The following is a 27,955-nucleotide window of genomic DNA, read 5'->3' on the forward strand; positions in this document are numbered from 1 at the left end:
TATCAAACTAACACCTGGGTTATTCCAGTCTTCCCTTGGAATAGACCCTATAGACAAATTTTCCCCACGGGATGAATAAAGGAGATTTATTTTATCTTCCAAGGACTCAACCATGCATTCCGCTAGACCACATTAGCTGCATCTGTTCTATTCAAATTCCTCAGAAAAAAGTGACAACATCTCGCTAAGTATAAACTTTTCACATTTTTAATTCATTGTCACCGGTGACAAATTTATTGTGGCATGCGATTCAACATCAGGTTTCATAAAATAAAGATCTGAAAAAGTGTGTATGAAACAGTGCCAGACAAAACAAGAAAGAAAAATACAAGAAAAAAAATTCCCCCCCCCCCCCCCCCCCCATTTTTTTCCCCTTGTATTTTTCTGTCTTGCTTTGTCTGGCATATTTTCATACACACTTTTTCAGATCTTTATCTTACACCAGTGCCTGCTCCCTAATTTCTCAATTTGATATTTTCATAAAATAATTATTCTATGTGTCATAATTGCTGCTCGTCATCCTCTGGGTGCAAACTGGATAAATCAAAGACCTCATGAAAGATCGGCTTATGATGGAGACAGGGTTGATCTACTTTGGCACCGGCCAGTAACGTCTGTACTTGGTCAGGAGTTTTCTTTCCCGCATTCTGTCTAGACATCCTGACAGCCTCTCCCTGAAAATGGAAGGATGATGAAGACGAATAATGATAATAATAATAATAATAATAATAATAATAATAATAATAATAATGATAATAATAATAATAATGATAATAATAATATAATAATAATAATAATAATAATAATAATAATAATAATAATAATAATAATAATAATAGTAATGTAATAATTAATTGTTATAGGCAAATAATCCATTAAGTGCTCTTAGGCGGTACACATACAAAGACAATAGGTAACACAAAACTATTACTACTCAAATACCTGCCTAAATAGGAATGTTTTCAAAAGTTTCCTGTGGTGCTGTTGGCTAGAAACTCCTTGTAAAGAGCTTTGAGCACGTTTAGTGGCAGGCAGTAGTAGTAGTAGTAGTCCTTCAGAGCCATTCGGTCCATGGGGCCGGAGTTTATCCTGGTTTCTATAGCGTGAAATGGCCAATAGCAATTGCTTGCTATCCTTTGGATAGGACGCTAGTCTATCGCAAAGTACTTTCCACCAAACTAACAGACTCAGCTACCCATTCACTGCTGGGTGGACAGGGGGGTCAGAATAAAATATCGACTGCACCCCTGATCGATAGTGCGAGATGACAGTCTAAATATGTTGATGTCACAGTGACAGACAAAGCAGAAAGATAAACATATCAACACTAGAGGTGAAAGGGTCAAGTTTATTTTACTCAACCCCCCCCCCCCCCCCACAATTTACGTCAGAATTTGTTGTTTCCATTGCTGTTTGCTGCTAGAAATGAGTAAATGTTATGCTACTATATCTTCTCCAGAAGCTAGAGTATCATCGCAGTTACTAATCTCTATCGCAAAGTACTTTCTGCCAGATCTAATAGACCCAGCTACCCAATCACTACTGGGTGGAAGGGTCAGAAAAACAAAAACAAATTTTACTGCACCTAGTGGATCAATCTCTGTCCCTTTATGTGTGACGTGAGTGCTCTACCAACTGATCTATCGGGACCCCAATATTCTTTACAAGGTTGTATTTCTTTCTAGTTATTTTTCAGTCAGCTTTATCTAGCACCATATTTTATACAAGTTCTCAGATTTCTACACAACTCATCTCCATCAACTCACTCAATCCTAGAGACTTTTGCTTCTTTTCGAAATAAGAAAAAAAAATGTATTAAAAACGAGCATGTACACATATAGTTTTATTCAACATCATTAAAATGTAAAAACTAAAAGCATTAGCTTTGATACTACGCCTATAATTTGTCTCATAAAAATGTAATATAGAGGCATAGGGCAAAAGTAACCCGGGTAAACTACGGATATAGTCGGTGTTAGGGTTGAGTGAGTTCATATCAAACTCAATCCCTCCCAAAACCTACCTGTAGATAATATGCAGCCTTCAACGTCCTTGTCTTACTGAGTGTAGCGTCTTCATTGGAATTGACGACCCCCAAGACCACGTTCAAATCTTTAACTCCATAGGCTGGAATGACGTCACAGATCCCAACCAACTCACAACTCAGGTTACCATTTGGGTCTGAAATTAACAAGTCAAAGCTGATACTAAGCTGCTAGAAGCCATGGACTATAAAAAGTAATAAAAAAAATTAAAAAAAAAAATTATGCCTTTTCCGGCACGACATCATAAGACATCGTCGCCTAGGCATTCCACGAAGGAATATAGATAATAACTCATCAAACAAGATGTCTGATGTCAAAAGGAATCACCCATGTTGTCCAAATGAGCAAATTGGGGGTTAATAATCTAGCTCAAGAAAAAAAAAACGAAAGTGCCTGAGGCGGGGCTCGAACCCGGGTCCTTCCGGGTCACAGTGCAATGCCTTAACCACTCGGCCACTTCGCCCCCCCAAAAAGTAATAAACAGAAATGAATATAACAACTTTGAAAAAAGAACCAAAAAATCAAACACAGAACGTTTTGGGCTCAAAATCCTTCTTCAGCCACTTACCACAGTGACACTTCACATCAAAGCCATTGGCAACTAGCCTTTCGTCTTGGATGTGAAAGTAGGTCCCGACTCCCTGACATTTCTTGGCCATGGACTCCAATCCCATCATGCCTTGGTCATTTATGGTGCTGACGGAGATGGAAAAGAGACGAGGGGAAAGAATAAAATGAAATATGAATACAACCCAAACAAGACAGGATATCCAATTTCAACTTTTCTCCATTTACCAGTTAACTGAACTGCCATACTCTGAAAAAACTTGCATTTAAAAATTTGGTCAGATAACTCGTCCTTCAAATATTGATCGATTTAAATGACCCTCATCTTGACAAAAACTCTCAAACATGGAACCTTGTGAAATTATTGGTTCATTATTTTAATCAATGTTTTAAAACAGTGGTCTTTAACATGTTTATATGATATATCTTGAGATTGAAATAACCTGCCCAATGTTCTTTTTGTCAAGTGTGGGAAATGGTGAAATCTATCAGATCATGGATATTTTACCATAATTGATTAATAATTTTCCTGGGTGGGGATCCTGACCTCCCATAGCGGGCAGGGAGGTACACACTCTGTCTTCTATCCCCTTATATCTGTTTTCCAACATGCTTTCTGTCTTTGTCTTGGAATGAGATTACTTAGTTTTTTTTCCTGGCCCTCGTCGGAGTCCTGGCTGGGAGGGAAACAGTCAAATGCATAGTTATTGTTTTGGGAGATGATATTTTTTTCCTTGTAAATCATCTCTCTATTATGTATTAGTATATTTGTTATTTTTTAATGTATAATGTAAGCATTTGAGTGTGTTCCTAAGTACATTGGTGGTATGCTCTTGGAATCTACATCTGATCCCTATTTGTTCTCAGTTCCCCTTTGTCTTACTTTTTCTTGGGTGCTTTAATTGTAATTCTAGAACTTTTTACTATCCCATTTTCTTCCTTTTTACTGGCGCTGATATAACCTAAATGTGTTGCAAGTGCCGTAAAACCCTTAAAAACAAAACAAACAAACATAATAATTTTCAACCTGAAGGGGAGGGGGGTGTCTTAGTCACCCCACAGGCCTTAGTCATCTCATACCATGGTAGAAGTTTTCTAAACCAAAATGTTACAAAATAGGTCTATATTTTCAGAGTATAATATATATAATAACAGACTTTTACCTTGAATCTAAGACAATAGGATCGCAGGGTTGGATTGATAGTTGGTGTTCAGCTTTTAACTTCCTGTACAAAGAAACTTCGGCAAGACGCCAAACATTGGCCAGGTACATTTTATTGTGTAATGTAAAAATCCACACATCATCTGATTGGTGGACTGGGCCTATTATATTTGGCTCACTTCCTGTTGTGCTGCACAGAAGAAAAAAAATGACAATAACATAATAATAATAATAATAATAATAATAATAATAATAAATAATAATAATAATAATAATATAATAATAATAATAATAATAATAATAATAATAATAATAAGATTATCTATCTATATTGCAAGGAGCTCGAAGCGCCATGACTATGTCACAAAACAACAATAAAATGACTATGATAAAGTGACAACATTCAATACAAAATTGATAGAAATTAAAGTATTAAAATGAAAGAAAAATCTACAATTCACCTGATGGAGAATTCTTGACTTGAATTCCTTATTTTGTTCATGGGAATCCTAATCGAGTGTTCCTTACAATACAGCCTCTTCTTCAATGTTTTTTTCAATTTTTCGTTTGTCTGGAAATGAATAAGATTAAGAACAAAAGTGCTGTAATATTTTGCTAGTAATAGCAGGATATTAAAATTGTCTAAGGCATTAAAAACAAAAATATTGAGTGGGCAAATGCAATTGATTTAATGACGTAATGCCACCTGTAATTTGTCAAAGTGCTTGAGGGGTTGTAATGAAAATAAAATATAATGACCAAAATGATGGCAACAATAACAAAAATAAAAATAACAATAATAATAACAAAATCAACAACAATAACTATAAAAATAATAATAATAATAATAATAACAACGATAATAATAATGATGATGATAGTAATAGTTATAAAATAGTAATAATAATAATAATAATAATAATAATAATAATAATAATAATAATAATAATAATAATAATAATAATAATAATAATAATAACAGTCAAAGCCATTATTTGCAATGCTGCTTTATGGGAACAGCATCTTAATTGTAATATTTTTTTCTGTCTAATATATATCTGTTAATCTCAATGCATGCCTGTTAATTGGAACAACTTCATAGCTTTAACAAATGTTTTAACAATTGTTTTCTGTTTTAGAAATAAAAAATATGAACATTCCCATAGAAAGGATCAAGAATGGAGTCTTCCTGTGCAGCATATATTCAAACTCAGTTCCTTTTAGGTGCAAGGCAAAGACCATACTGCTGAGCCACAGTGCCAATCTTGGTGAATAGCAAATGATTAAAGAAAGTGCAGGTCATGTTGCAATGGTTGATTTGCTTTTGACTTAAGCATGCCTTGATGATTAAAATTGAGTAATGTATTTTGCTGGGTATTGTGGAATAGGATTCATGGGTACTTGATTCACTGGCCTCTTTACGAGATATGGGTGTAGTGACAATTCCATATGAATGTGAAGTTATGAGAAAGATTAATGCGTTCTCTTTTATGTTATTATGATTACACACACACATACACATGGAGGGATGACTCAAATCTAGAGGGGGGTTATTGTCATCCTTAAAAATTACCTTTTTCGATGACTTTGATTCTGCGTTTTTCACATTTGACTGGGAAGCTTTATCTTTTTCATATCTGAAAAGTAAAATTGGTTTCCCAGGATATCATTCAACTTAATAAAGACCATGGAATTATATTGTTTGAGTAACAGAGACCCGTTGAGGAAATTGTTTAAATTTACCAACTGACTTGAGTGCCAAAACCACTCATTGGAAAAACCCAATTTTACTATAGCATAATTGAAAAAATATTATAAGGCATCCTTATTATCCTTTGAAGAAAGCAGTGAGCATTGAAGAGTTTTGAGCAAGGTGTAAACTGTGGCAATTTACTCTACAAAACAGCATGTTTCCTCATTCCATTGAAATACCTTTTTGTATCTTGCCAGCATTTTTCCCTGTAAGAAACTCGTTCATCATCCGTCATTTTATCCCATTCGTCCTTTAACTTTTCTCTCAACACTGGCGATTCTTCATTTGGAAATTCCTGGGACACTAGTAGAGCAAAAAAAAAAAAGAAAAGAAAAGTAGAATGAATCAACAAAGGACACAATGTGTGATGGGTAATGTCTCGTTCCACATGTTACGTCAGGGACCCTTTGTAAAGTACTTTGAGCATGTTTAGTCGATATTGCGCTATATAAAAGCTCAATTTTTTTTTTTTAATACTTGGTAGGACAAAGGGTACATACAGAACGGTGTTGTGCCCTAAATTACCTTAATCGATTGATATCTATGTTTTAAAAAACAAAACAAAAAAAAACCCCAAAAGAGTGTGAACTTTTATTTGGACAATAAAGATTATATTATTATATCATTATTATTAAAGTGTTTTTGCCAGCCAGGCGCTCATTTTACACCAGATTGTGGTGAGAGAAGTGGGTAAAAAGTCTATTTCAAGGACTCAACTTTGCACCACTCACAGAGAAACTTAAACCAGGGACCTACAGGTCAGAATGACAAATTAAGGAGTAGACACTGGTGTAAGATAAAGAATCTGAAAAAGCATGGAGGAAACTGCCATACAAAGCAGAAAAAAAACAAACCATCCTAGGATGGTGTTCTTGTAATTTTCTTTATTGTTTTGTCTGCAACTGCTTCTTATACACTTTGTCATATCTTAATTTTACAGGTCAGAAGACGGGTATTTTACCCCAAGACCACAGAGTCTTGTGGCTAAAATTTTTTAAAAGTTATGCTCTACACTATCAAAGGTAATGTCAAATAAGTAGTGATCCTTTGTGATGGAGCTTGTCAAATGCTTTGTTGATTCAGACAAGAAATACAGTTTTGGTGAGTTTTATTTCACTTGGTAGTAAGATTGCATTTATTGATCAGACATGATTCAAATTAATTGTTGGTAACTCAATTGAGTAATTGACAAACACACATGTAGATAAGAGCCGAATCCATGAATGATAGTTTTTTTTTTGTTTTGACGGCTCCGATAACCGAGCATTGATTGGGTGGCTAAATCTCTGGATTTGTAAGATATGTTTAAACTCCCACAATCTTGGGTTTTTTTTTTTTCATAGATTCTTATCAGGAGTTTCGTGGTGTTTGTGACAGTTTAAAGTCATTTCAATTGAATGTCAGGGGACACAATGGAGAAGTGCAGACCAATGACGAATCTTTTGCATAGACGACCATCAATCCTCGGGCCTCAAAGTGAATCCTCCTACTGCTACTGATCAAAAAGGCGCATGTGGAATCGATGTTGTTCAATTCTGTAGGTGCTATACGGGGCAGCATGGCTCATCGGTACGGTCTTTGCTTCATACCCGAAAAGTACAGAGTTCGGTTACCCTCTGCGCTGTATGGCCCTGAGCAAGTCACATCGCCCTAGTTCAGTTTGCAGTGCTGTACTAAGGCTGACGCCTGGGTTATTCCAGTCTTCCCTTGGAATAGACCCTAAAGACAAATTTCCCCAATGAGATGAATAAAAGGAATTTATTTTTATTTTATTTTTAAAAATTAATTTAATTTCATTTAATTTATTTTCATATTTTAAAATTTCATCACAAGCTCTAAATGTTTTTCATCTAAATATCCAGACAAACAGCGTGAACTCTACTCCATACTTACATCCTGGACTTTTTTCCTGATAGAAATGTGTGAAGGGGGAGTCGGGTTTGGGGGCTTTCTGTGTGTTCATCATGTCATACAGTGTTGTCTGATTGGCTAGAATATTCTGAAATTGAGAATTATTAAAATCTTAAAATAAGAAATGGAACCAACAAAACAAAACTTTGATCACAACTAACCTTCTTTGACCTGAGAATCTCAAGAGTTGCTAACCAGAATTTAAAAATGATGCCTTTCCGACACAACATCATAAGACATCGTTGCCTAGGCATTCCACGAAGGAATATAGATAATAAAGATGTCTGATGTCAACAGGAATCACCCATGTTGTCCAAGTGAGCAAATTGGGGGTTAATAATCTTGCCCAAGAAAAAAAAAATGAAAGTGCCTGAAGCTGGACTCGAACCCAGACGGGCATCTTGTTGTATGAAAAGTGTCTGATATTGTTTTTATTTTGGCTGAATAGGGACTTGAGTGTTAATTAATTCACATTTTTCTTATTGATTAGGTATTTATTGAAGCTACAACATTCAGTTTTGCTAAATATGCATACCAGTTTGGCAACTTTCCGCTTTGATTGACTGGACTCCATGGGTTTTGATGGAGAGGCTGGCCTTTTTCCAGGTCTGTGACTGCTGGATGGGGGCAGCAATTTTACTGGCTGGAGGAAAAATACAATGATGTGCAACTTCTGAGATATATCGGATATCAACGTCAGTGTGAGACCAAGTTTATCATTATCAATGCTAATAGAAATGATAATTATTCTAAGGAAAAAAAATAAAATTACAATATCCTGTGCCTTTATTTTTTTTTTTTAAACACCATCACTTGTTCCAGTTTTTTTAATATGTTAAATCTTTTGTTGTGGAATGGGTACCTGACAGCAGCGATATAAATTTAGATTGCTACATCTGCTGAAATAAAACGCGTTATGAATAATAATAATAATAATAATAATGTACTTTATTCATCCAAAAGGAAATTTTTGTACAGTGAAATGGATTTAACATATGCTGTTGAAGGATATTCTTATTGTGTATTTTATTTTCTATCAGCTCAATAAGAAGGAAATCCTTTACCTGTAATAGAGTGTTTCCAACTGTGACATTTCCTTTGCTCCAATTACTCGGATCAACATTTAATATGGACAAAGAGTCATCCTCGTCTATGCGTTTGTCACATGACCTGTTACTCCCATCACCCTCTCCCAAGGGAGACAAAGATTTATCAGTGGCGGTCTCACAGTCCTCTATAACAGTGACTTCCTGCACAGGGGTGATGGTATCATTTTCACATTGCCTTGGTGGTGAATTCCCATTATCGTTGTTCAACGTAGTCACTGATTTACTTTTACACAAATTTTCACTAATAATATCGTCTTCCTTTGAAACATCCGTTTCATTAATTAGATTCACAACAGTCTCTTTTCCTAATCTTTGACTACACTTAACACTTGCCTCTAAATTTTCGCTATCAACTGAGCCATTTGTACTTTCATTCAAGGATTTGGAATTTGATGAAATTTGTTGTGATGGGTTTGAATGAAAAGTAAGAGAGAAAGAAGGTAAAGGTCGACTGTTAGAATTTGGCACGTCTTCACTTGATGAGTCTTTCCCTTTCTCGTCAGATCCTTCATTTACTGCTGTTTCAGCATCCTCTGGTCGTTTACTGTAGGAAATGAATGGTCTGGTAATATTCTGAAAATAAACATCAACATTATCATCGTGGCTGAATCAAATTGCAAAGTATCTCGTAAGAGCAGTAACAAATAAAACACAACCTTTTCCTTCTTCAAATTTGACTGAAGCAAAATGAAAGAGAGGGAAATCTGTAGTCATTTTAAAAGGTCTCAACATTGTTAAAAAGTTTAGAAAAAGTAGTTAATTTGTAACGTAAACCAAATAAATTGAAAAGAATGAAATAAGATACCCATCACATTAGAAAGAAGGATAGGTATTAAAAAGTTTAACAGTTAATGATGAAATCAGAGCTGCCAACCCCATCTGATGAGAATGTGTTCAATGGGACCTCAAAATGAGGGATATTTCATAAAAATGGGTACAATCCTGAAATCGACGGAAACTAACCATTGTGAAAGTAAGAGGAAGGTATAATTACATAAAGTCACACCGCATAAGCTCAATTGCAGCAACAACGATGTTCTCAAGACTATAATCCAATCCTTTCAGAATTCTACCTCCCAGCAAGAAGAACATAATTGGTCAAAAAATATATGAATATCCACTTGATCACCAAGGTTTCTCAATAGGCTAGTAATAATATGAATAACAGCGTAACACAACATCCAATGAAAAGCTATCTATACAAATACACTGAAAATGGGTACAATTTTGGGGGAATTGCGTACAAGCGTACAATCGCTGAAAATGCGTACAATTCGGCATTTTTTGCGGTAGGTTGGCAGCTCTGTGAAATAGACAATCACTAGGAGGGAAAAAGTAACTCGACAATGACGTGACGCAAATATATGTTTCATGGTGACAGGCCAATAATAAATAAATGCATTGGTCCATGACATAATCAGTTGGATGGTGAAAATGTTGGATTTGCATCTGAAAGAATAACCTCCATTTCAATCTTTATTTGAAGTAAATCGGGTGATGTTTCATGAAGTTATGGTCAGATGTATGGGAAAGGTATCCAGCATCTTTTCTAAAATTTCATACTTTTTCAACTTGACTAGCTGTAAAAAATATTTAGAAGTGAAATTAAGCTTTGATATTTCCCCGAAGATGTACAAAAAGGGTTGATTTAATCATTTATGATAAGAACTCATTTTGGATAAAAATTGACCTTCTAATTAAACTTGGCAATACCTCAGTTCAAAAACCTTTTCACCATCCGACTGATTATGTCATTCACTGTAACAAATTGTGACAACGACAAGACGATTATATTATCCTTCGTCACTAATGCATAATTTCTTTGAATCCTCTAGCTGGATACAAATGATTTCAAATCATATTTGGGAGTGAAAAAGTTATTTCATAAATTGAAATAAAAATGATTTATAAGGTAAACAATGCAATATGGCTTGGAATTAATTTCATCCAAACTCTTGGATGCAAATTGACTCGAATGAATAGAAAAAGAATGAAAGAAAAAAAATAAATAAATAAAGAAAAATAAATAAAATTAGAAACAATCTTTAGAAGCAGCTATTTTATATTATGCAGTGATACTAAATTATTTTAGATTAAGTAAATACCTTAATATCCTTTGGTGGAGCAGAATTTGTATCTTTGGAAGTACAGCTGCCGTCATCAGCTTCCCTGTAATGCCATGACGGAACATTTTCCAAAGGACCGTATATTTCAACCAATATTTCTTCCAATGCGGTAATTATATCCGTCTACAAGAGACAAAATAATAATTTTGAAAATTTACTTTATTGGTTAAAAGTGAATGTAAATACCAAAATGTCTAAAGCTGTTGAATCTAAAAGCATAATGAAAAAAATGAACGTGACAGCTTAATAAAAAAAACAAAACAATAAATAGCTAAGAAAAGAATTAGAGATAGAGATAACGAGGGGCAGCGTGGCTCAGCTGTGCTGTCTTTGTTTCATACCTGAAAGGTACCAAGTTCGATCACTCGCTACCGCATTGTGTGGCCTTGAGCAAGTCACCTTGCCCTAGCTCAATTTGTGGCGATGCACTGCGGCTGATGTCTGGGTTATTTCGGTCTTCTTTTGGAATAAACCCTGGGGACAATATCCCCTATGAGATGAACAAAGGGAATTTGTTCTTATTTAGAGAGAGAGAGAGAGAGAGAGAGAGAGAGAGAGAGAGAGAGAGAGAGAGAGAGCGAGAGAGAAGAGAGAAGAGAGAAAGAGAGAAGAGAGAGAGAGAGAGAGAGAGAGAGAGAGAGACGAGAGAGAGAACAGAGAGAAGAGAGAGAGAGAGAGAGAGAGAGAAAGAGAGAGAGAGAGAGAAGAGAGAAAGAGAGAGAGAGAGAGAGAGAGAGAGAGAGAGAAGAGGAGAGCGAGAGAGAACAAGAGAGAAAGAGAGAGAGGAGAGAGAAGAGAGAGAGAGAGAGAGAGAGAGAGAGAGAGAGAGAGGAGAGAGAAGAGAGAAAGAGAGAGAGAGAGAGAGAGAAAGAGAGAGAGAGGGGAGAAGAGAGAGAGAGAGAGAGAGAGAGAGAGAGAGAGAGAGAGAGAGAGAGAGAGAGAGAGACTGAGTTGAGTCCACAGAAAAGGCTCTTTACTCACATTCTCTCACCATGCTAAGGTGTAAATTGAATATTTGGCCGGCGACAGCATTGACTGTCAATGTCCAAAAATAATATGTAATAGCCCCATAGATGTTGTGTCTTGTTATACATGATAAGAGTTGCTGCTGACTTGAGACATATTGTAAAGTACTTTGAACACATTTAAAGGATATTGAGCGATATAAAAACTCAAGATTTTAGACGCCTAGAGATGTATATAGAGGTGCAGTATTATTGATTTGCATTATTACTTTTTGTTGAAAAAAAACTTTGGTCTTATTGGGATCCACGTTGACATCAATCTGGTTGGTGGCAACATCAAGGGACACAAAACACACAGGATGGCGATAACTATCCAAGCCATGACAGTTGCTGTAGTAACTCTTCAATACCTGAAATTAATAAAAGTTGATATAAACTATTTTGCCTTGTAGCGATCACACAGCTTGTATGGACTTCCAAGAACAACAACAAACTCTTATGTTCAAAATTACAGCCATCTCACCAGAACAACTAGACATACAACGAAATTCACCCATTCAAAGAAAACCCCACTCAAAGACATTAAAATACCAATCTGCAAACTCAAAAACATCAAGTACCCATTTTCATCCTGCTCTATCAAAGACTGGAACCCTCTTCCCAGGTCATGTGACTAAAAAGGGAAATACTTAATTAATTTCTAGCTGTCAAATACTTTTTTACACAAAGAGGCAGTTTGTTTTTTTTAAAGGATTTTACGGCACTTGTAACACATTTAGATCATATCAGTACCATGAATGTTTTTGTTTATTTCATCTTAACAACGCCACTACCACATTATCTAATTCATCTGTAGTGTTTCATTCATCCTGTTTTGTTGATAAAGTGGAAACCCGAAACATCCATTTTATCTGTTTTCATATATTAAATTGAAGCTTACATTCGATTTCACATTGTTATTTACATTAAACGATTGAAATGGCACATATCATTCAACTGGGTGAAATAAACATTTTTGGTATTTTAACCCATCATTTACACATAGATACAATTTTTTACCTTATTTAATTCTGTCACAAAAACTGGTCTCTTATTGACGGCAATAAATGTTTTATCAGCAGACACCAAGGACATCTCTTTGATATCAGAACCGGGCTTGGGTAGAAATGTAGATATATTGATCTAATGGGAAAGAGAAAAAAAACAAAAACAAACAAACTTATAAAGTAAAGTCTAAAGAATCAACCAAATGACTAGTAAATGAAATGCTTTTCTACATAAAGATCTAAGAATGTTATCGATAAAGCTGATCTATAACTTTGAGACAAATAATTGTTTTCCCTTTTTCTTTTTAAGAGGATCTCTCTGAAAATATCTTAAAGCACTAAAAAAAAAAAAAAAAATAGAAAAAAAAAAAAAGAAAGAAAGAAAATTTAAAAAAAAGTTATTTTAAGAGAATAACTGAAATTTTATTCCAACAGGATTATCAAAATGCATCTCATCAGTTTATGTTTGTGCCTATTTGGAATCATAACTTAATTCCACTGGGTCATTGTCAACTTCAAAATTACAATACTTGAAATTTCAGATTCACTAGACTACATAAAAATATGTTTCCTAAATAAAAACTTGTAAAGGTTGCTGCTCGAAGCTCGAAGAAATAAATAACGATGTGAAATTGAATGCACACTTCAATTTAATTACGAAAACAGATAGAATGAACATTTCAGGTTTCCCCTTTATCAACAAACAGGATGAATGAAACACTACAGATGAATGAGATGATGTGGTAGTGGCGTTAAGATGAATAAACAAAACATTGATGGGCAGGGAATAGTCACTATCACTATTAGTGTTTCATTCATCCTGTTTGTTGATAAAAGGGAAACCCAAAATGTAATTCTATCTGTTTTCGTAATAAAATTGAAGCTTACATTCAATTTCACATTGTAATTTATTAAATAAAATCTTGTAAATGAATTTACAAACTTATTTCAAAGCAGAAATTAAAGTCACCTTGAGGTCTTCACAAAATTTTTCTTTGTACAACAGTTGATTGGCAACTTGTCTTCCTAACACAGAATGCAAGGCCGTCTTCACATCCTTCATTGCAGTCTTTTGAAACACAAGATCTTTCCCATGTTTTAACGTCAGTCGTAGATCAGGCCTCACAACAGCATACATCATCAATAAGTACTCTATTCTCTTCAAGTCCTCTTTCTTACGCTGACTCCCGCTGTAGTATTGCTTTCGCACTGGGACGTTGTGGAAAAGGTTTTTGGAAGAAACTATTGTTCCTAAAATGAGAAGAAAAAAAAGTTTTTCTTTTAAACAAACAAACCCAAAATTCAGTACAAAAAAATGAGCTTTTATACAGCACAATATCCACTAAACATGCTCAAAGCGCTTTACAAGGAGTCCCTGGCCAACCGCAACACTTCACATGTAGGATGTTACATTGCACCTATTAGGCGATATTACAATTTTTTTCAGACAGAGACAACGCTGTTAACGGCCAGATACTGATTTTACACCTGAGTACGGTGAGAGAATGTGAGTGAACAGCCTTCTCTAAGGACTCAACTATGCGCCGAGCGAGGCTCGAACTCAGGATCTTCCGATCAGTACCCCAAAAAAAAAACAATATGACATGTGGATTTTGTTTCCATACCTGCCTAACCTGTGGCACTGTATTGAATGCCTCCCTGAAGTCTAGTAACGAGAAGTTGATTTGCTTTCTATTGATAATCAGAAACTCAATCTAATTTGGATATCAGTTGAGCATGAGTTGCTGTTCCTTAAAATTGTATTGATAGTCGACCAGTGCATCACGTTTATCTAAGTGTTGTATGACCTGATGGGAAATGATGTATTCCAGGACTTTACATGTGACAGATGTTAGTGTTAGTATTTGTGCGATATACCATCAGGAATTTGGACATTTATTTTCATCCTAGGAATATCTGGACCTTGCTTAGAACTGGGAGGAATGAGTCTCTGTCAAAAAAAAAAAGCTTTTGTCATGAACATTTACTATGTTGATGTGTTCTCTCATATCGGTAGTCTCAGCCAATCAAGTCATTGGAGGATGCTTAATTAATGAATTATTTAGACGCCAGAATTACTTTGTTATCCCATTCTTATCTTCATCATTATCATTAGTTGGATCAATATTAAGTATTTGTTATGTTAAGTTCTTGCCTTTGTTCTTTGCATATGGAAATAATGAGTTGATATCAACAAAATAGCTATAAGAATTTACAGAAGCTCTATTGTACAAATGTACGATTCACTGACCTTTTCCATTGTGAGATGGTCTTTTATCCAAAACATCTCCATTGGGTCCAATGGTGTAAACTAAACTCACTGGATCTTCAGCAGTTTTTGTAGTGATCGTCATGTGAGACACAGCACAAAGAGAACCTGATATTGAAGGGAGGAAACAATAAAATCAAAAGATTTGGCAGTACTAAAAAACAACCCATGCCTATAGCAATGAGGAACAGCATCAACAATGTAATTTTCCCTCATCTTTCTTTTATTCTTAAGAACATCTAAACTCTCCATTCATAATCCTATCATCCTCCTCTTTACTCGTCCTGAAATGAACAAATAGTGACACATGCGGCGTAAAATCACAAGCACAACTTTACTGAGAGTGGTAGTTCTTTCTTTGCCCTGTGCCTTTGTTTTCGTCAGACGATATGAAATAAAAATCATCATGCTGGGAGCCACTCCTGAATGTCAGCGGACTTTTGTGCCTCTGCCGTAGACAAGGATGCAATAATCTGCAAGGCTATGGCACGGTGCTAGAATGAATGTCCCTGCCGGTTGAATCCTTGGAAAAGGCTCTTTACCTTCATCCTCTCACCGTATTCAGTGTACAATGAGTAACTGGCCATTAACAGCGTTGTCTCTGTCGAGAAAAATTGTAATATCGCCTAACAGTCATCATGTCTCATTCTACATGTTTCGTGTTGTTGGCCAGAAGCCCTTTGTAAAGCACATTGAGCACGTTTAATGGATATTGTGCTATATAAAAGCTCAAAAAAAGATACAGGAACACAGTCCCTGATAAAAGGGACACACTCAAATGCATCATGATGTAGAAGGAACAAAGACCAACATCCTAAAATTCCGGGACAAAGACAGAAATATGGAAAGAACAACACAGAGCAAGAGTGACCTACCTTGCCCACCATGTGAGTTAAGAGACCCCAATCTACAAGCTCAACAAGAAAAATAAAAGTTCGGAAGCACAATTACCAAAACATACCAAGGGCCTCTCCTCTGAATCCATAAGTTGTCAAGGAGTCTAAGTCTTCAGAACTGGATATTTTGGATGTAAAATGTCTCTTGGCCATGAAAGGCACATCCACTGTTTTGATCCCAGTCCCATTGTCACTAACCTCAATCTTCTCCAAGCCAAAGTCTTCCTGAAATGAGTGTTTAAAAGTATTTTCATGAAGGCCTTACAGTTCAAGATACATGCAATGGAGTAATAGGCTGATTATTTGTATAATAAAGATCTGTATATGTGTTTCATCGACTATTCAAAAGCCTTTGATAAAGTACAACACGAAAAACTATTCAAAATTCTATCATCCTTGGACATTGATGGTAAAGATTTAAGAATATTACGGAATTTGTACTGGGAACAAGAAGCAGCAATGCGTGTTGACAACGAACTAAGCAGTTTTACACCTATTAGAAGAGGAGTTAGGCAGGGGTGTGTTTTGTCTCCAGATTTATTCAACCTCTATAGTGAAATGATATTAAGAGATATCGAACATAAGAAGGGGGTGTGTATTGGAGGAAAGAATGTAACAAATCTGAGGTATGCAGATGATACGGTTCTACTGGCAGAATCTGAACATGAACTACAAGAATTACTGGATGTTGTAGTCAGGAGTAGTGAAAATATGGGACTGGAACTGAATATATCTAAAACAGAATGTATGACGGTATCTAAAAATAATAACCCACCAGCCTGTGTAATAACAAGCAGAGGACAAACAATACAACAAGTTGAATGTTTCAAATATTTAGGCTTCAATGTAACATCCAATGGAAAATCAGATTGTGAAATAAAGAAAAGAATAGGTATGGCGAAGAATGCATTCAACCAGCTGCATACAATTATGAAAAACAGGAATATTAGCATGAAAACAAAAATCAAAGTCCTGGATTGCTATGTACTGTCTGTGCTGCTATATGGTTGTGAGAGCTGGACCATAAACAAGACCATGGTTAAAAGACTGGAGGCAGTGGAAATGTGGTTTTACAGAAGAATGATGAGGGTGTCATGGATGGAAAGGAAAAGAAATGAAGAAATTTTAGAAATGGCAAACAGAAAAAGATCACTGATAACAAAAATCATCAAACGCCAAATGGAATTTTTAGGACACATTATCCGCCACCCTGGTTTGGAAATACTCGCCTTGACTGGAAAGATGAATGGAAAAAGAATAAGAGGAAGACACAGAATAACGTATTTGAAAGGGATAAGAACTTGGACAGATGAAGCTGAGAAAGGTGGCGCTGCTTTAATAGAATTGGCAAGAGATAGATCAGCTTGGCGGAAGATGACCTCCGACGTCTGCTTCAGATATGGAACTACATGAGATGAGATTTGTATTGCTCTCCTACCTTGAATTTGGATATTGGTACAAACTGTAGGTTGTGCAGCTATGTGGTCTAGTGGTATGACACTTGCCTTCGGATCAAAGGTCTGATCAAAACCGTGTGATTGCGCATGCACATTTGAGTTTGAGTCCGAATAGCCACGGAAGACTATTCAGACTTTAGTCTGAATTGCCATTTCGATTCTCTGGTCTTGACAATGTCATTAAGAAGTTGCAATACATGTATGTATCAAAGGTGAAGAAACAGCTAGGTTCAAAAATGCATGTTTAAGAATGTCAGTGTCAGGAAAGCTAAATTCTAAATTTTGTGAATGCCTTTGTCACTGTTAACAACTAATGGACCACAGAAAAAGCCCCCCCCCCCCAAAAAAAATAATTTTAAAAATCAAAAAGTAAACAAAACAAAATAAACAAAACAAAAAAAACCCCCAAAAAATAAAAAATAAAATAAACAACAAAAAACAAAAAGCCTTGAAGAAATCTGAAACTGGTACATTTCTGAAGTATGGGTTTGCTTAGAATATGAATGCTCTAAAAGAAGTAGGTAAAGACAGACGAAAGTCCAAAATGCATACAAATGACTTTCAAGGTGTCCGTCTCTGAATGAGACTAGGTCTAGTTTGAATACGTGACAAATCTCACAGCTGTCAATCATGATAACTCAAAATCGGGTTGGTCACAGCAAAAGTTAAAAGGAAGTGTCAAGGGAGACCAAGATTTTGGTTTCCCGGCGTAAAACTGTATTTTCGTTAATTGAACTGTTTCTTTAAGTTGAAGAGGCGAGTTTTTTCTTCTATTTATTTATTGCTTGCCTGTTTGTTTTTGTTGCTGTTTTTGCTTTTATTATTCCATTTCAGGGGGGGGGGGGGGGTTGGCTCTTTATCATCACGCCAAAAAATGTCAGAAAAGAGATTGTAAGTTATCGGCCGTGCATAATTTAATTTTAAAATTAAAAAAAACCCCAATATTATAAGATTTTTGCTAGGTTAACGGTGTATTCATTTATAGAACTGCTCCTTCATGTTGTGGATTATTTTTTTTTGGTTTAAAATTTTATTTATGTCTTTTTTATGTATTGGTTAGTTTGTTTTTAGGCTTTGTAGCTAACATTATTATCATACCCCTACCCCCCCACCCCTGCCATACGAAAGTTATTTTTGTACTCTTCAATTTTAAATTCAATTTTGGCAAGATAGACCCCCCTCCCCCTGAGTAAGGCCGTGTTTTCATTTATGGACTTGTCGGCGGCTTTTTCTTTTTTGATCTTGTATCATAGTCTCCCTTGCACCCAACATCTCGGTTGTTTGTGGATCGCCCCTCTCCACCCTCCTTCCTCCACCACCAGTTTATAATTTTCTCTCCTTGTCTAAAGAGGGCTCCGCATGCATTGTTATCTAATATTAAATATCAAGACTGATTTTCGTAATATCGTAATTTTTATATAACTTTGGTATAACGGGCATAGTTTCTTTAAGCAATAGAGCATTTAAAAATATAAAACTTGACAGTAATTATCTCGAGGTTTTGTTCTTGTTGCTTGTACGATATCTCTGATTTCCATTCCATTTCGTATTAAAATTGCGTCATGATTTTTTCCGTTTTTAAAAAAACCTCTTCTCAAACGAACTTATCTTATCTCAGACTCAGTCTCAGATCCAAGGCAGACTCACTTTTTAAAAACGTCCCTGTTTTCGGGTCCTACTAAAAGCTGTCCGGCGCCACAGGAGAGCAGTCCGGGGGTCATCTAAAGCATTCTCAAGCCATCCGGAGGTCCTTAGTATTCAGTGGCCATATTACTAAAAGCCGTCCGGCGTAATTTAAGGAGCTTTCGGAAGACTTCTGGAAAGGTTCGTACAGGTCTAAGGGCCTCCGGATGGCTTGAGAATGCTTTAGATGACCTCCGGACGGCTCTCCTAGAGCGCCGGACGGCTCTCCTGGAGATCAAAGAGAAAAGCCGCCGCACTTGGATTGCGGTTTAAAACTATCCTATTTTCTTCCTTTTTACAGACACTGATGTGACCTAAATGTGTTGCAAGCGCCACAAAACCCTTTACAAACAAAGGCTTTGTATTCGTCGTTGTACTGCATTGTACTCAACAGCAAGTACCCCCTCCCCAGAAAAGTAACCAGATTTTTTGGAACTACATAAGAGAAAATTGAAGAACAAAAATGAAAATGAAAATTCAAATAATTTTTGTGTTGGGCGACTGATAACTCTCTCTCTCTCTCTCTCTAAAAAAAACAAAACAAACAAAACAAAAAACAACAACGAAAACTGCCCTCTTCAACATAATAATAGTACAAGAAACAGTTCCATTGGTTTTGAGTCGGAAGACCAAAATCGTGTCTTCCTAGCAAAAATCTAAAAATACTATTGTTAAAAAATAAAAGTTACATATGTGTGGGCGACCGGCCGATAACTTATGATCTCTTCTCTGACATATTTTTCATGTGGGTGGGGAGGCGTGATTATTACCTAAAAAATAACCACCCCCCCCCCCCACCCCAAAAAAAAAAGAAAGAAAGAACAGCAACAAAAACAAACAGGCAAGCAATGATTTAATAGAAGAAAACAGTTCCATAAACGAAAATACAGTTTTACGCCGGGGGGCCAAAATCTTGGTCTCCCTAGCCAAAGCGAGCCATTTTGGCTCGGGAGACCAAGATTTTGGTCTCCCTAGCCAAAATCGACCAATTTGGCTATGGAGACCAAAATCTTGGTTTCCCTAGCCTCTACCAAGTTAAAATAAAAAAAGATTTGACAAACTTTGTGCAAAGGTCTGTGGTAGAAACTAAGGAACTCCAACCAAGACCAACAATTTCAAGAACAGGGGGTCACGACCAACACTATCTAACACCAAGCTCGAATGTACAGTCATAGTCATATGCCTATGCATGCAATCGTTCGGTGTTCATGATCATGCATGCCATCAACTTCAACAATTCGACTTTGGGATAACTTCACAGAAGGCGCGGTTGAATCACATGATTTGGACCATTTTACAAAAATCCTACAACATATAACTATGTCATGCTGAATATTGCTTATGTAAAACTCACGACAATACACCAACGGTCAAGTAAAAGAAGAAGAAAGAAGAACTTGAAAGAAAACAACAATTCTATACCCTACCAACTTAACGTCAACAGTTGTTGCATTCGCATCCAAAGAGTTTTCAACCAGTTCCTTTACAACACTATAAACACTTGTTATTACTTGACAACTTCCAATTAAACTGACTGTGTTTCGTGACAGAGCATGAAGTGTTTGAATATCCGACATTTTACAAGCACTGTCACTACTGTAGTCTTCTCTGAAGCTGCTTGTTCATCATCGAATTTGTTGTTATTATTATTATTGTTCTAGCAGTCAATGAATGAATGACTGTCAGAAGAGCGCGTTGTTATTAAATGTAAATGTAAAAGTGCGCTCGGGTCCGATTGTAAATATGAAATATTTTGTGCTAAATGCTCATTTAGTTTATCAAAACACTTCATGGAGTAAATGTGATACTAATTCATTCTAAAAATGATCAAAAATCCTGATTTTATGATATTTTTATATTTTTAAAGCATTAATTACAACTAAGATATTGTTCCTTTAAATGTAGGTTTCAGACAGTTTTTTAAGTTTGCCTGGAGACGTAAACTATCAACTAAGATGGCTACCAAATTCAAAACATTCTTGTCTCCTTTAAGGAGTCCTTAGTAGACTTTTTACAAAATATAATTGAGATTAAAAATAAATATTTAGACCGAATATGGGTTCGGGTGCTACCAAGATAAATTCTAATGAACCTAGTGCCTCGATAGAGAGTGAAAAATCAAGTCTTAGTGTTTGCTCAGAGAAAAATAACAATGTTGCAAAGCCACTTCAAACTACAGCCGCTGACCGTGTGTCTGCCTCACCTGTCTCTAATCTCCGTCCATCCTCCGGACAAAGCAATAAAAAGTCAACACAAAAATCTGGTCAAAGGTACATTTAATAAAGACAAAGACTTCATATTTTTTCATTGTCTGTCGACAAACCAGTGAACTATCCCGATTTAATTATATAGGGAAATTCCAGATATTTTATTTGTTATCATTCACATTCTCTCACGATTTTGTTATTTCTAGTCTAGCTAGCTATTTTCTCAATTCTTTTATGGTATTTTAAGATTCCAGAATCATCATTGTCATTATCATAGCCAACAACAACATCATTATTATCAACAACAACAACAACAACAACAACAACAACAACAACAACAGCAACTACAACAACAACAGTATCAGTATCATCATTACCATCACAATCATTTCATTACGTCAACACTACGACCAGATGTGATAATGATTTGGAATTTGTCAAAACATTTTCCCCGAATTTTATTTGGGAAAATTGGCATGCCTGGGTGGGGCTTCTCATACTCTAGAACTTCTGACTGCTAGTCTACATACAACTTTGAAACTGAAATATATGGCTTTGTCCCTCCGAAGTTCATTTTCATGTAGTTGAGAGACAATTGATAACAGCCCAGTTAAGGCAGTGTGTATGTGTATGTTTTTCAATTAATTAATAAAATCTTTTATTAAAAGATTCCATATTTTATAACGTATTTATTTTTTCTTTTCAGATCTTCGGTTCAAAAACTACCTGAATTACACACAAAGAAATCAAGAGATATTTCATCAGAGACCAAAGTTATAAGTTTAAAGTCAGCTCCTCTTGAGGTATCTTATTTTTGTTACGTCTTTTATATTATGCTGGTGTTGGTTTCATACATTGATGGGACATAATGTCTTTATTATTTGAGGATATAGCTCATTTCCTCCAAACGCTTTCCTTTTATTGAACAACTTACCTGCTGGTATCAAACTACTGAACAATATTTTGACATTTAAAGAAGCACTGCTGAATATCGACTATCAATAACACCTTAACAACGCCACTATCATATTATCTCATCCGTCTGTAGTGTTTCATTCCTCCTGTTTTGTTGATAAAGGGGAAACCCGACACATCCACATTATCTGTTTTCATTTATTAAATTGAAGCTTACATTAAATTTAACATTGTTATTTATTGACTATCAGGAAAGCATCATATTTATTTTCCTCTTGGATATGCACATTGACAATAATGAATGAATGAATGAAAGAGAGATTGTATCAATCAGTTTATTTGAATAAGAAAATTGTACCATAGTTTGTTACTGAACTGATAGTCATCAAGATCTTAATAATAATAGGGAACGGTGGGGGCTGCCTGAAGCCTGGGATTATAAAAATACAAATGAAAAGATGATAATAGAAAAGCTTCGTACTGTTCCCATCCAAAACCTTTCCATTATCATCTATTCATTAGTAATAAGAATTAATAGCATAACTCATGAATTTTTAGAATTTATCCTTATCAAGCCAATAGTTTTGAATTATAATTTGAAGTAATGAATCAAGTTTAAAGTCATATTTTTATAGATATACAAAAGGATCGTGAAGGCAAACAAGATTGTTGCAATGTTGCATGTTATTTCCATCTGCTCGACGAATTGGTCATTATGGCTTTATAATTTAATTCATCATCATGATCATGATCATCATCATCATCATCATCATCACCATCACCATCATCAACATCATCTCATCATCATCATCATCATCATCATCATCATCATCATCATCATCATCATCATCATCATCATCATCATCATCATAATAATAATAATATAATATAATAATAATCATAATAAATAATAATAATAATAATAATAATAATAATAATAATAATAATAATAATAATAATAATAATAACAACAATAATATTAATAATAATAATAATAATAATAATAATAATAATAATAATAATAATAATAATAATAATAATAATAATAATAATATTATTAATAATAATAATAATAATAATAAATAATAATAATAATAATAATAATAATAATAATAATAATAATGATAATAATAATAATCCCCATCATATCATCATCATCGTGGCAATCATATAAAGACTTTATCATTTTTAACAAATTCTAATTGACATTTTATAAGTGGTAATGTTTATTTCACAATGTTAACTCTGTCAATATCATTTCTCCTCAATGCCTTGAAATTAGTTGTTGAGACTTCGTAACAACTCATTCCCATTTATTATTCTCTTCCCTTGACAGCCTTTGAAAAGGGAAAATAATAAAGAAGGAGACGCTGTGGCACGTTTGAATAAAGAGGTCAGTGAAATTGCCAAAACTGACTTTTGCTTGTCAGATTCATATTTTTCCTCTCACTCTCATATACATTCTGACTTTTAATTCCAGTTTAAAAAAATTCAAATACTTCATTTATATTGCATTTTTTCCGTGTGTGACTATGTCATCTAGAGGTATGACACTCGCCTTCAGATTGGAAGGTCCAGGGTTGGAATCTTGCTCTGAGCAGTGCATAGTGAGTCCTTGGAAAAGGCTCTTTATTCACATTTTCTCACTATACTCAGGTGTAAAATGAGTACCTGGCCATTAACAGCATTGTCTTTGTTGAATCGCCAAACAGGCATCATGTGTTTGATTTTTGCTTTTGGCTAGGTGATCCTTATAAAGTTCTTTGAGCATGTTTGCACTATATGAATGCCATAGTTTGTTGATGGGGTTTGGGTTTTCGTTTGTTTTTTTTATCCTAATTTTGAACACGTAGCATAAGACCACGATGGTTTTGGTACATGAGGAAAATGTATGAACAATAAGCAACATATTATTCCTTACTTTATAGGATTTGTACAATTCTGCGCTCATTTTACATCTTACTGTTTTCATTACAAGAGCAGTAACAGCAATGCTACTTGGGCTTCCAACAGCTCTCCCTCTCATTGTTAAATGAAAAAAAACAACTTTATCAAAGGCACATAAAATATATATGAAGATTTATATAGCACATTTCAATGGATTAACCATGCTTAATGAGCTTCACAACATTTCATTTATTACCCCAGCAGGCCATATGGAATTATATTTCAATTCCATATAATACCAGTCACCACAATATCCATCACCGCCTGTACCTAGGCACTCATTCACGCCTGAGTCGAAGGGGATATGTTTTGAGTATATTAAGTGCCTTACCCAAGGACATAATGTCAAGACCAGAATTTTTCTCTATCACTGTCACCCATCCCACCATTGATCACGCTGAACATTGCTTGACTTTTGTGACAAGATGAGACACATTACTGCTGAGCATCAAGTCACACAAGCGATGAGAGGCTATCTGTAGCCTCAACTATTTAGAATATGAGTAAAAGGGTAAACATGGGAAAGCTTATGAAAATAAAAATATAATAAAATAAATAAAGAAAGAAAATTCCCTTTATTCATCCCATAGGGGAAATTTTTCTCTAGGGTCTGTTCCAAGGGAAGACTGGAATAACACAGGCATCGGCCGCAATGCTGTGCCACAAATTGAGCTAGGGAGAGGTGACTTACTCAAGGCTACACAACGCAGCGACGGTTGATCAAACTCAGTACCTTTTGGGTACGAAGCAAAGACTGCTGAGCCACACTGAGCCATTTCATTATGGACTTCATATTCATTTAGATATTTATTAATATGTTTTTTCTTTTTCTTCCTTTCATTCTGTCTTTATTGTGTACAATCTTAGCTGGCTACATCGGAAAGTCAGAGACTTGATCTTCAAGAACAAATACAACTTCTGGAGGAAAAACTTTTGTCGAAAGGACATCAACAGCCACAGTCCGCAACACCAAACAACCCAGACTCATTACAAGAAACACTGAATGCAAAAGATCAGTATATACTCAAATTGGAGAGAGAATCCAAAACAAATCAAGCGGAGTCAAATAAATTGGTGAGAAATAAAGCAGAATTCTTTTAATCTATCTTGCTGCCTTGTGACATCAGGGATGCGAAATGTATGTTTTTGTTTTGTTGTTGCTTATTTCCTTTTTTACACACCTTAACAGTTTTCCCTGTCTCCAAAAAGAAGTCCACTGTTATAATAATAATAATTATAATAATGATGATAATAATAATAATAATAATAATAATAATAATAATAATAATAATAATAATAATAATAATAATAATAATAATAATATAATAATATTAATAATAATAATAATATAATAATAATAATAATAATAATAATAATAATAATAATAATAAATAATAATAATAATAATAATAATAATAATAATAATAATAATAATAATAATAATAATAATAATAATAATAATAATAATAATATAATAATAATAAATAATAATAATATAATAATAATAAATAATAATAATAATAATAATAATATATAATAATAATAATAATAATAATAATAATAATAATAATAATAATAATAATAATATAATAATAATAATAATAATAATAATAATAATAATAATAATAATAATAATTATTATTATTAGAAAAAACTTTATGGAAATAATTACTTAATTTTCTTTTTTATTTTCCTGCAGCGAATAAAATTGAAGAAGAGAATTAAATCCCTGACAAACCAATTACATGAAACGCGACAAGATGCATCCATCAGCCAAATGGAGCTGAAGGCAGAGATTACACGACAAGCTGAACAGATCAAGCTGTTAAAAGGTAACATCATTGCTCTCCTTTTACTTTAATAACAAGAAATGAAGTGAGTAGACGAGTGCCAGAAGACGATAAAGAATCAAAACTTTGCAGCAATGAGGATTTGAACCCACGACCTGACTCTTACAGCAACTCTGCCTGGCCATAAGAGGGACACTCTGCAATCTGTTGTCTTCTTCCACTTTTCTACTCACTTCACATTTTAATATTGTCAGCATAAGCGCTTGCTCCAATCATATTTCTGAATTTTTCTTTCTCCTTTTATTTTACAGATTGTATTTTATTGCTCTTTCCTTTCTTATTGTTTGGAGGATAGATAGCACATTTCATTGGTTTCACCACAGTCTCTGTGCTCCACAATATGTCAATTTTCAATACAATTTGTATGTAATCTATTCATCCGCTTCCGAACCGAATATGATGGTGGGTGTAAATTGACTTTCAGGAGGATCTGGTGCTTTGATAATAAAGTTCTATTATTATTATTATTGTTATTATTATTATTATTATTATTATTATTATTATTATTATTATTATTATTATTATTATGATGATGATGATGATGATGATGATGATGATGATGATGATGATGATGATGATGATGATGATGATGATGATGATCATTATTGTTGTTGTTGTTGTTATTATTATTATTATTATGATAATAATAATTATTATATTGGTATTATTATTATTATTATTATTATTATTATTATTATTATTATTATTATTATTATTATTATTATTATTATTATTATTATTATTATTCTATTATCATCATCATCATCATCATCATCATCATCATCATCATCATCATCATAATAATAAAGCATCACGCACTCAGGGGAGATCACTGGACTTTTACCAATCTCTTATTTTGAATTTAAAGGTTGTTTCCCTTGAAAATGGATAAGATATATATTTTGCATAAGATAAACTTTTGTCTAGTCCCAAGGAATTTATCTTCAGAGGACGCCATTGTATATTCCATTATGGAATGCCTATGCAACATGACAGCATCTTTCAACACCATGTTGGAGAGTGTCAATAAAAAGCAGATTAAAAATGAAAATTATTTCATAATTTTGTTTCCCTTTCAGCTGGTGGATCCAATTCCTCGTCTTCCCCACATGATGTCCAAGATTCTCATTTAGACCAAGACCATTCCAAAATAATTGTAGAGTTATCCAATCAACTTACGGAACAAGCAGAGCAGATTTCATCCTTAGAATCCGAATTGTCGGAGAAGAAAAAAGAGATTATTGATTTAAAATTGGCAATAAGTGATCATTACGATTCCAAAGACTCAGCATCTGCCACAGGCAACAACAACAGCCCCAATCCTCAAAGTTCCCTATTGTCTAATACATCTACTGATAGGCTACACTCTAGTCGTGGTAGGAGATTGTCCAAACCAGGTGACCGCTCACGTGAACTCAAAACACACGGTTACACAGACAGCTTCGATGCATCTCCAACTCCGGTGGACAACAGAGAGAGTCCACTTTTGTTACACAGACAGTCCACTGCTCTGTCGGATTCTGATTCCGACTGGGGTGAAAATCCGACTCCTTCTCATATTCATAGTGCTCCAGCTCGCTCCAGAGTTAAAAGTGCAGTAAGTCTGGCAAGCTCTGGAAAACACAAAGGGAGCATGATAACGTTGAACGGCAACGATGACAGTATTATGGATCTGGTAAGCATCGCAACCGGTGATTCTACATCAGACCAAAGAGAAACTTTGGGAAAGAAATCTGCTCTAAAGAATCACCTCGAGAAAGCTAGAATGGAAAGTCAGACAAATTCCTTGATAGGCCCGTCTTTGGCCTTTGAAAAGAAGACGGATGCTTTTTCGGATACGAGTTGTGAGCCCACACCAAGGCATCAACGGACACTTTTACATACGGACCCCAAAGTCAGGATAGTCAAACCAATTGTGCATTAATTAAATCTTTTTTTAATTTCTTTTTTTTTCAATCACACAAGGAAGCGTCCATTTCTGCTTGTATAAAACGATCCAAGCCTCTGAAATCAATTGATATTTTTATTTGTGTTACAATCTGTGTTT

The 27,955-nt window shown here is 34.7% G+C and overlaps 2 protein-coding genes across 3 annotated transcripts; one reads left to right on the top strand and one right to left on the bottom strand.

Annotated features, from left to right (window-relative positions):
• Positions 1 to 370: 370 nt before the first annotated feature.
• On the bottom strand, positions 371 to 20,903 carry LOC144964326 (PMS1 protein homolog 1-like). 2 transcript variants are annotated; one of them, XM_078898430.1, is made up of 17 exons: positions 20,417 to 20,903; positions 15,915 to 16,074; positions 14,936 to 15,061; positions 13,655 to 13,935; positions 12,698 to 12,820; positions 11,908 to 12,048; positions 10,653 to 10,796; positions 8,503 to 9,120; positions 7,974 to 8,081; positions 7,421 to 7,526; positions 5,707 to 5,830; positions 5,348 to 5,411; positions 4,236 to 4,345; positions 3,776 to 3,964; positions 2,614 to 2,741; positions 2,024 to 2,181; positions 371 to 674 (listed from the first exon to the last, which is right to left on the bottom strand). In XM_078898430.1, exons 1-17 carry the CDS (start codon positions 20,564 to 20,566, stop codon positions 501 to 503), a joined length of 2,904 nt encoding a protein of 967 aa, XP_078754556.1. In that variant the 5' UTR covers positions 20,567 to 20,903; the 3' UTR covers positions 371 to 500. The 2 variants fall into 2 exon arrangements, with proteins under 2 accessions (XP_078754556.1, XP_078754557.1); XM_078898431.1 differs by having other exon boundaries at positions 20,525 to 20,654.
• On the top strand, positions 20,895 to 27,918 carry LOC144964327 (uncharacterized). Its single transcript, XM_078898432.1, has 6 exons — positions 20,895 to 21,259; positions 21,903 to 21,999; positions 23,448 to 23,504; positions 24,926 to 25,132; positions 25,758 to 25,890; positions 26,988 to 27,918. Exons 1-6 carry the CDS (start codon positions 21,045 to 21,047, stop codon positions 27,830 to 27,832), a joined length of 1,554 nt encoding a protein of 517 aa, XP_078754558.1. The 5' UTR covers positions 20,895 to 21,044; the 3' UTR covers positions 27,833 to 27,918.
• The last annotated feature ends 37 nt before the right edge of the window (positions 27,919 to 27,955 follow it).

Source organism: Berghia stephanieae, chromosome 2 (genome assembly GCF_034508935.2).
Source record: "Berghia stephanieae isolate SIO BIC M18660-M18661 chromosome 2, UCSD_Bste_1.3, whole genome shotgun sequence".
Classification (NCBI taxonomy): Eukaryota; Metazoa; Mollusca; class Gastropoda; order Nudibranchia; family Aeolidiidae; genus Berghia; species Berghia stephanieae.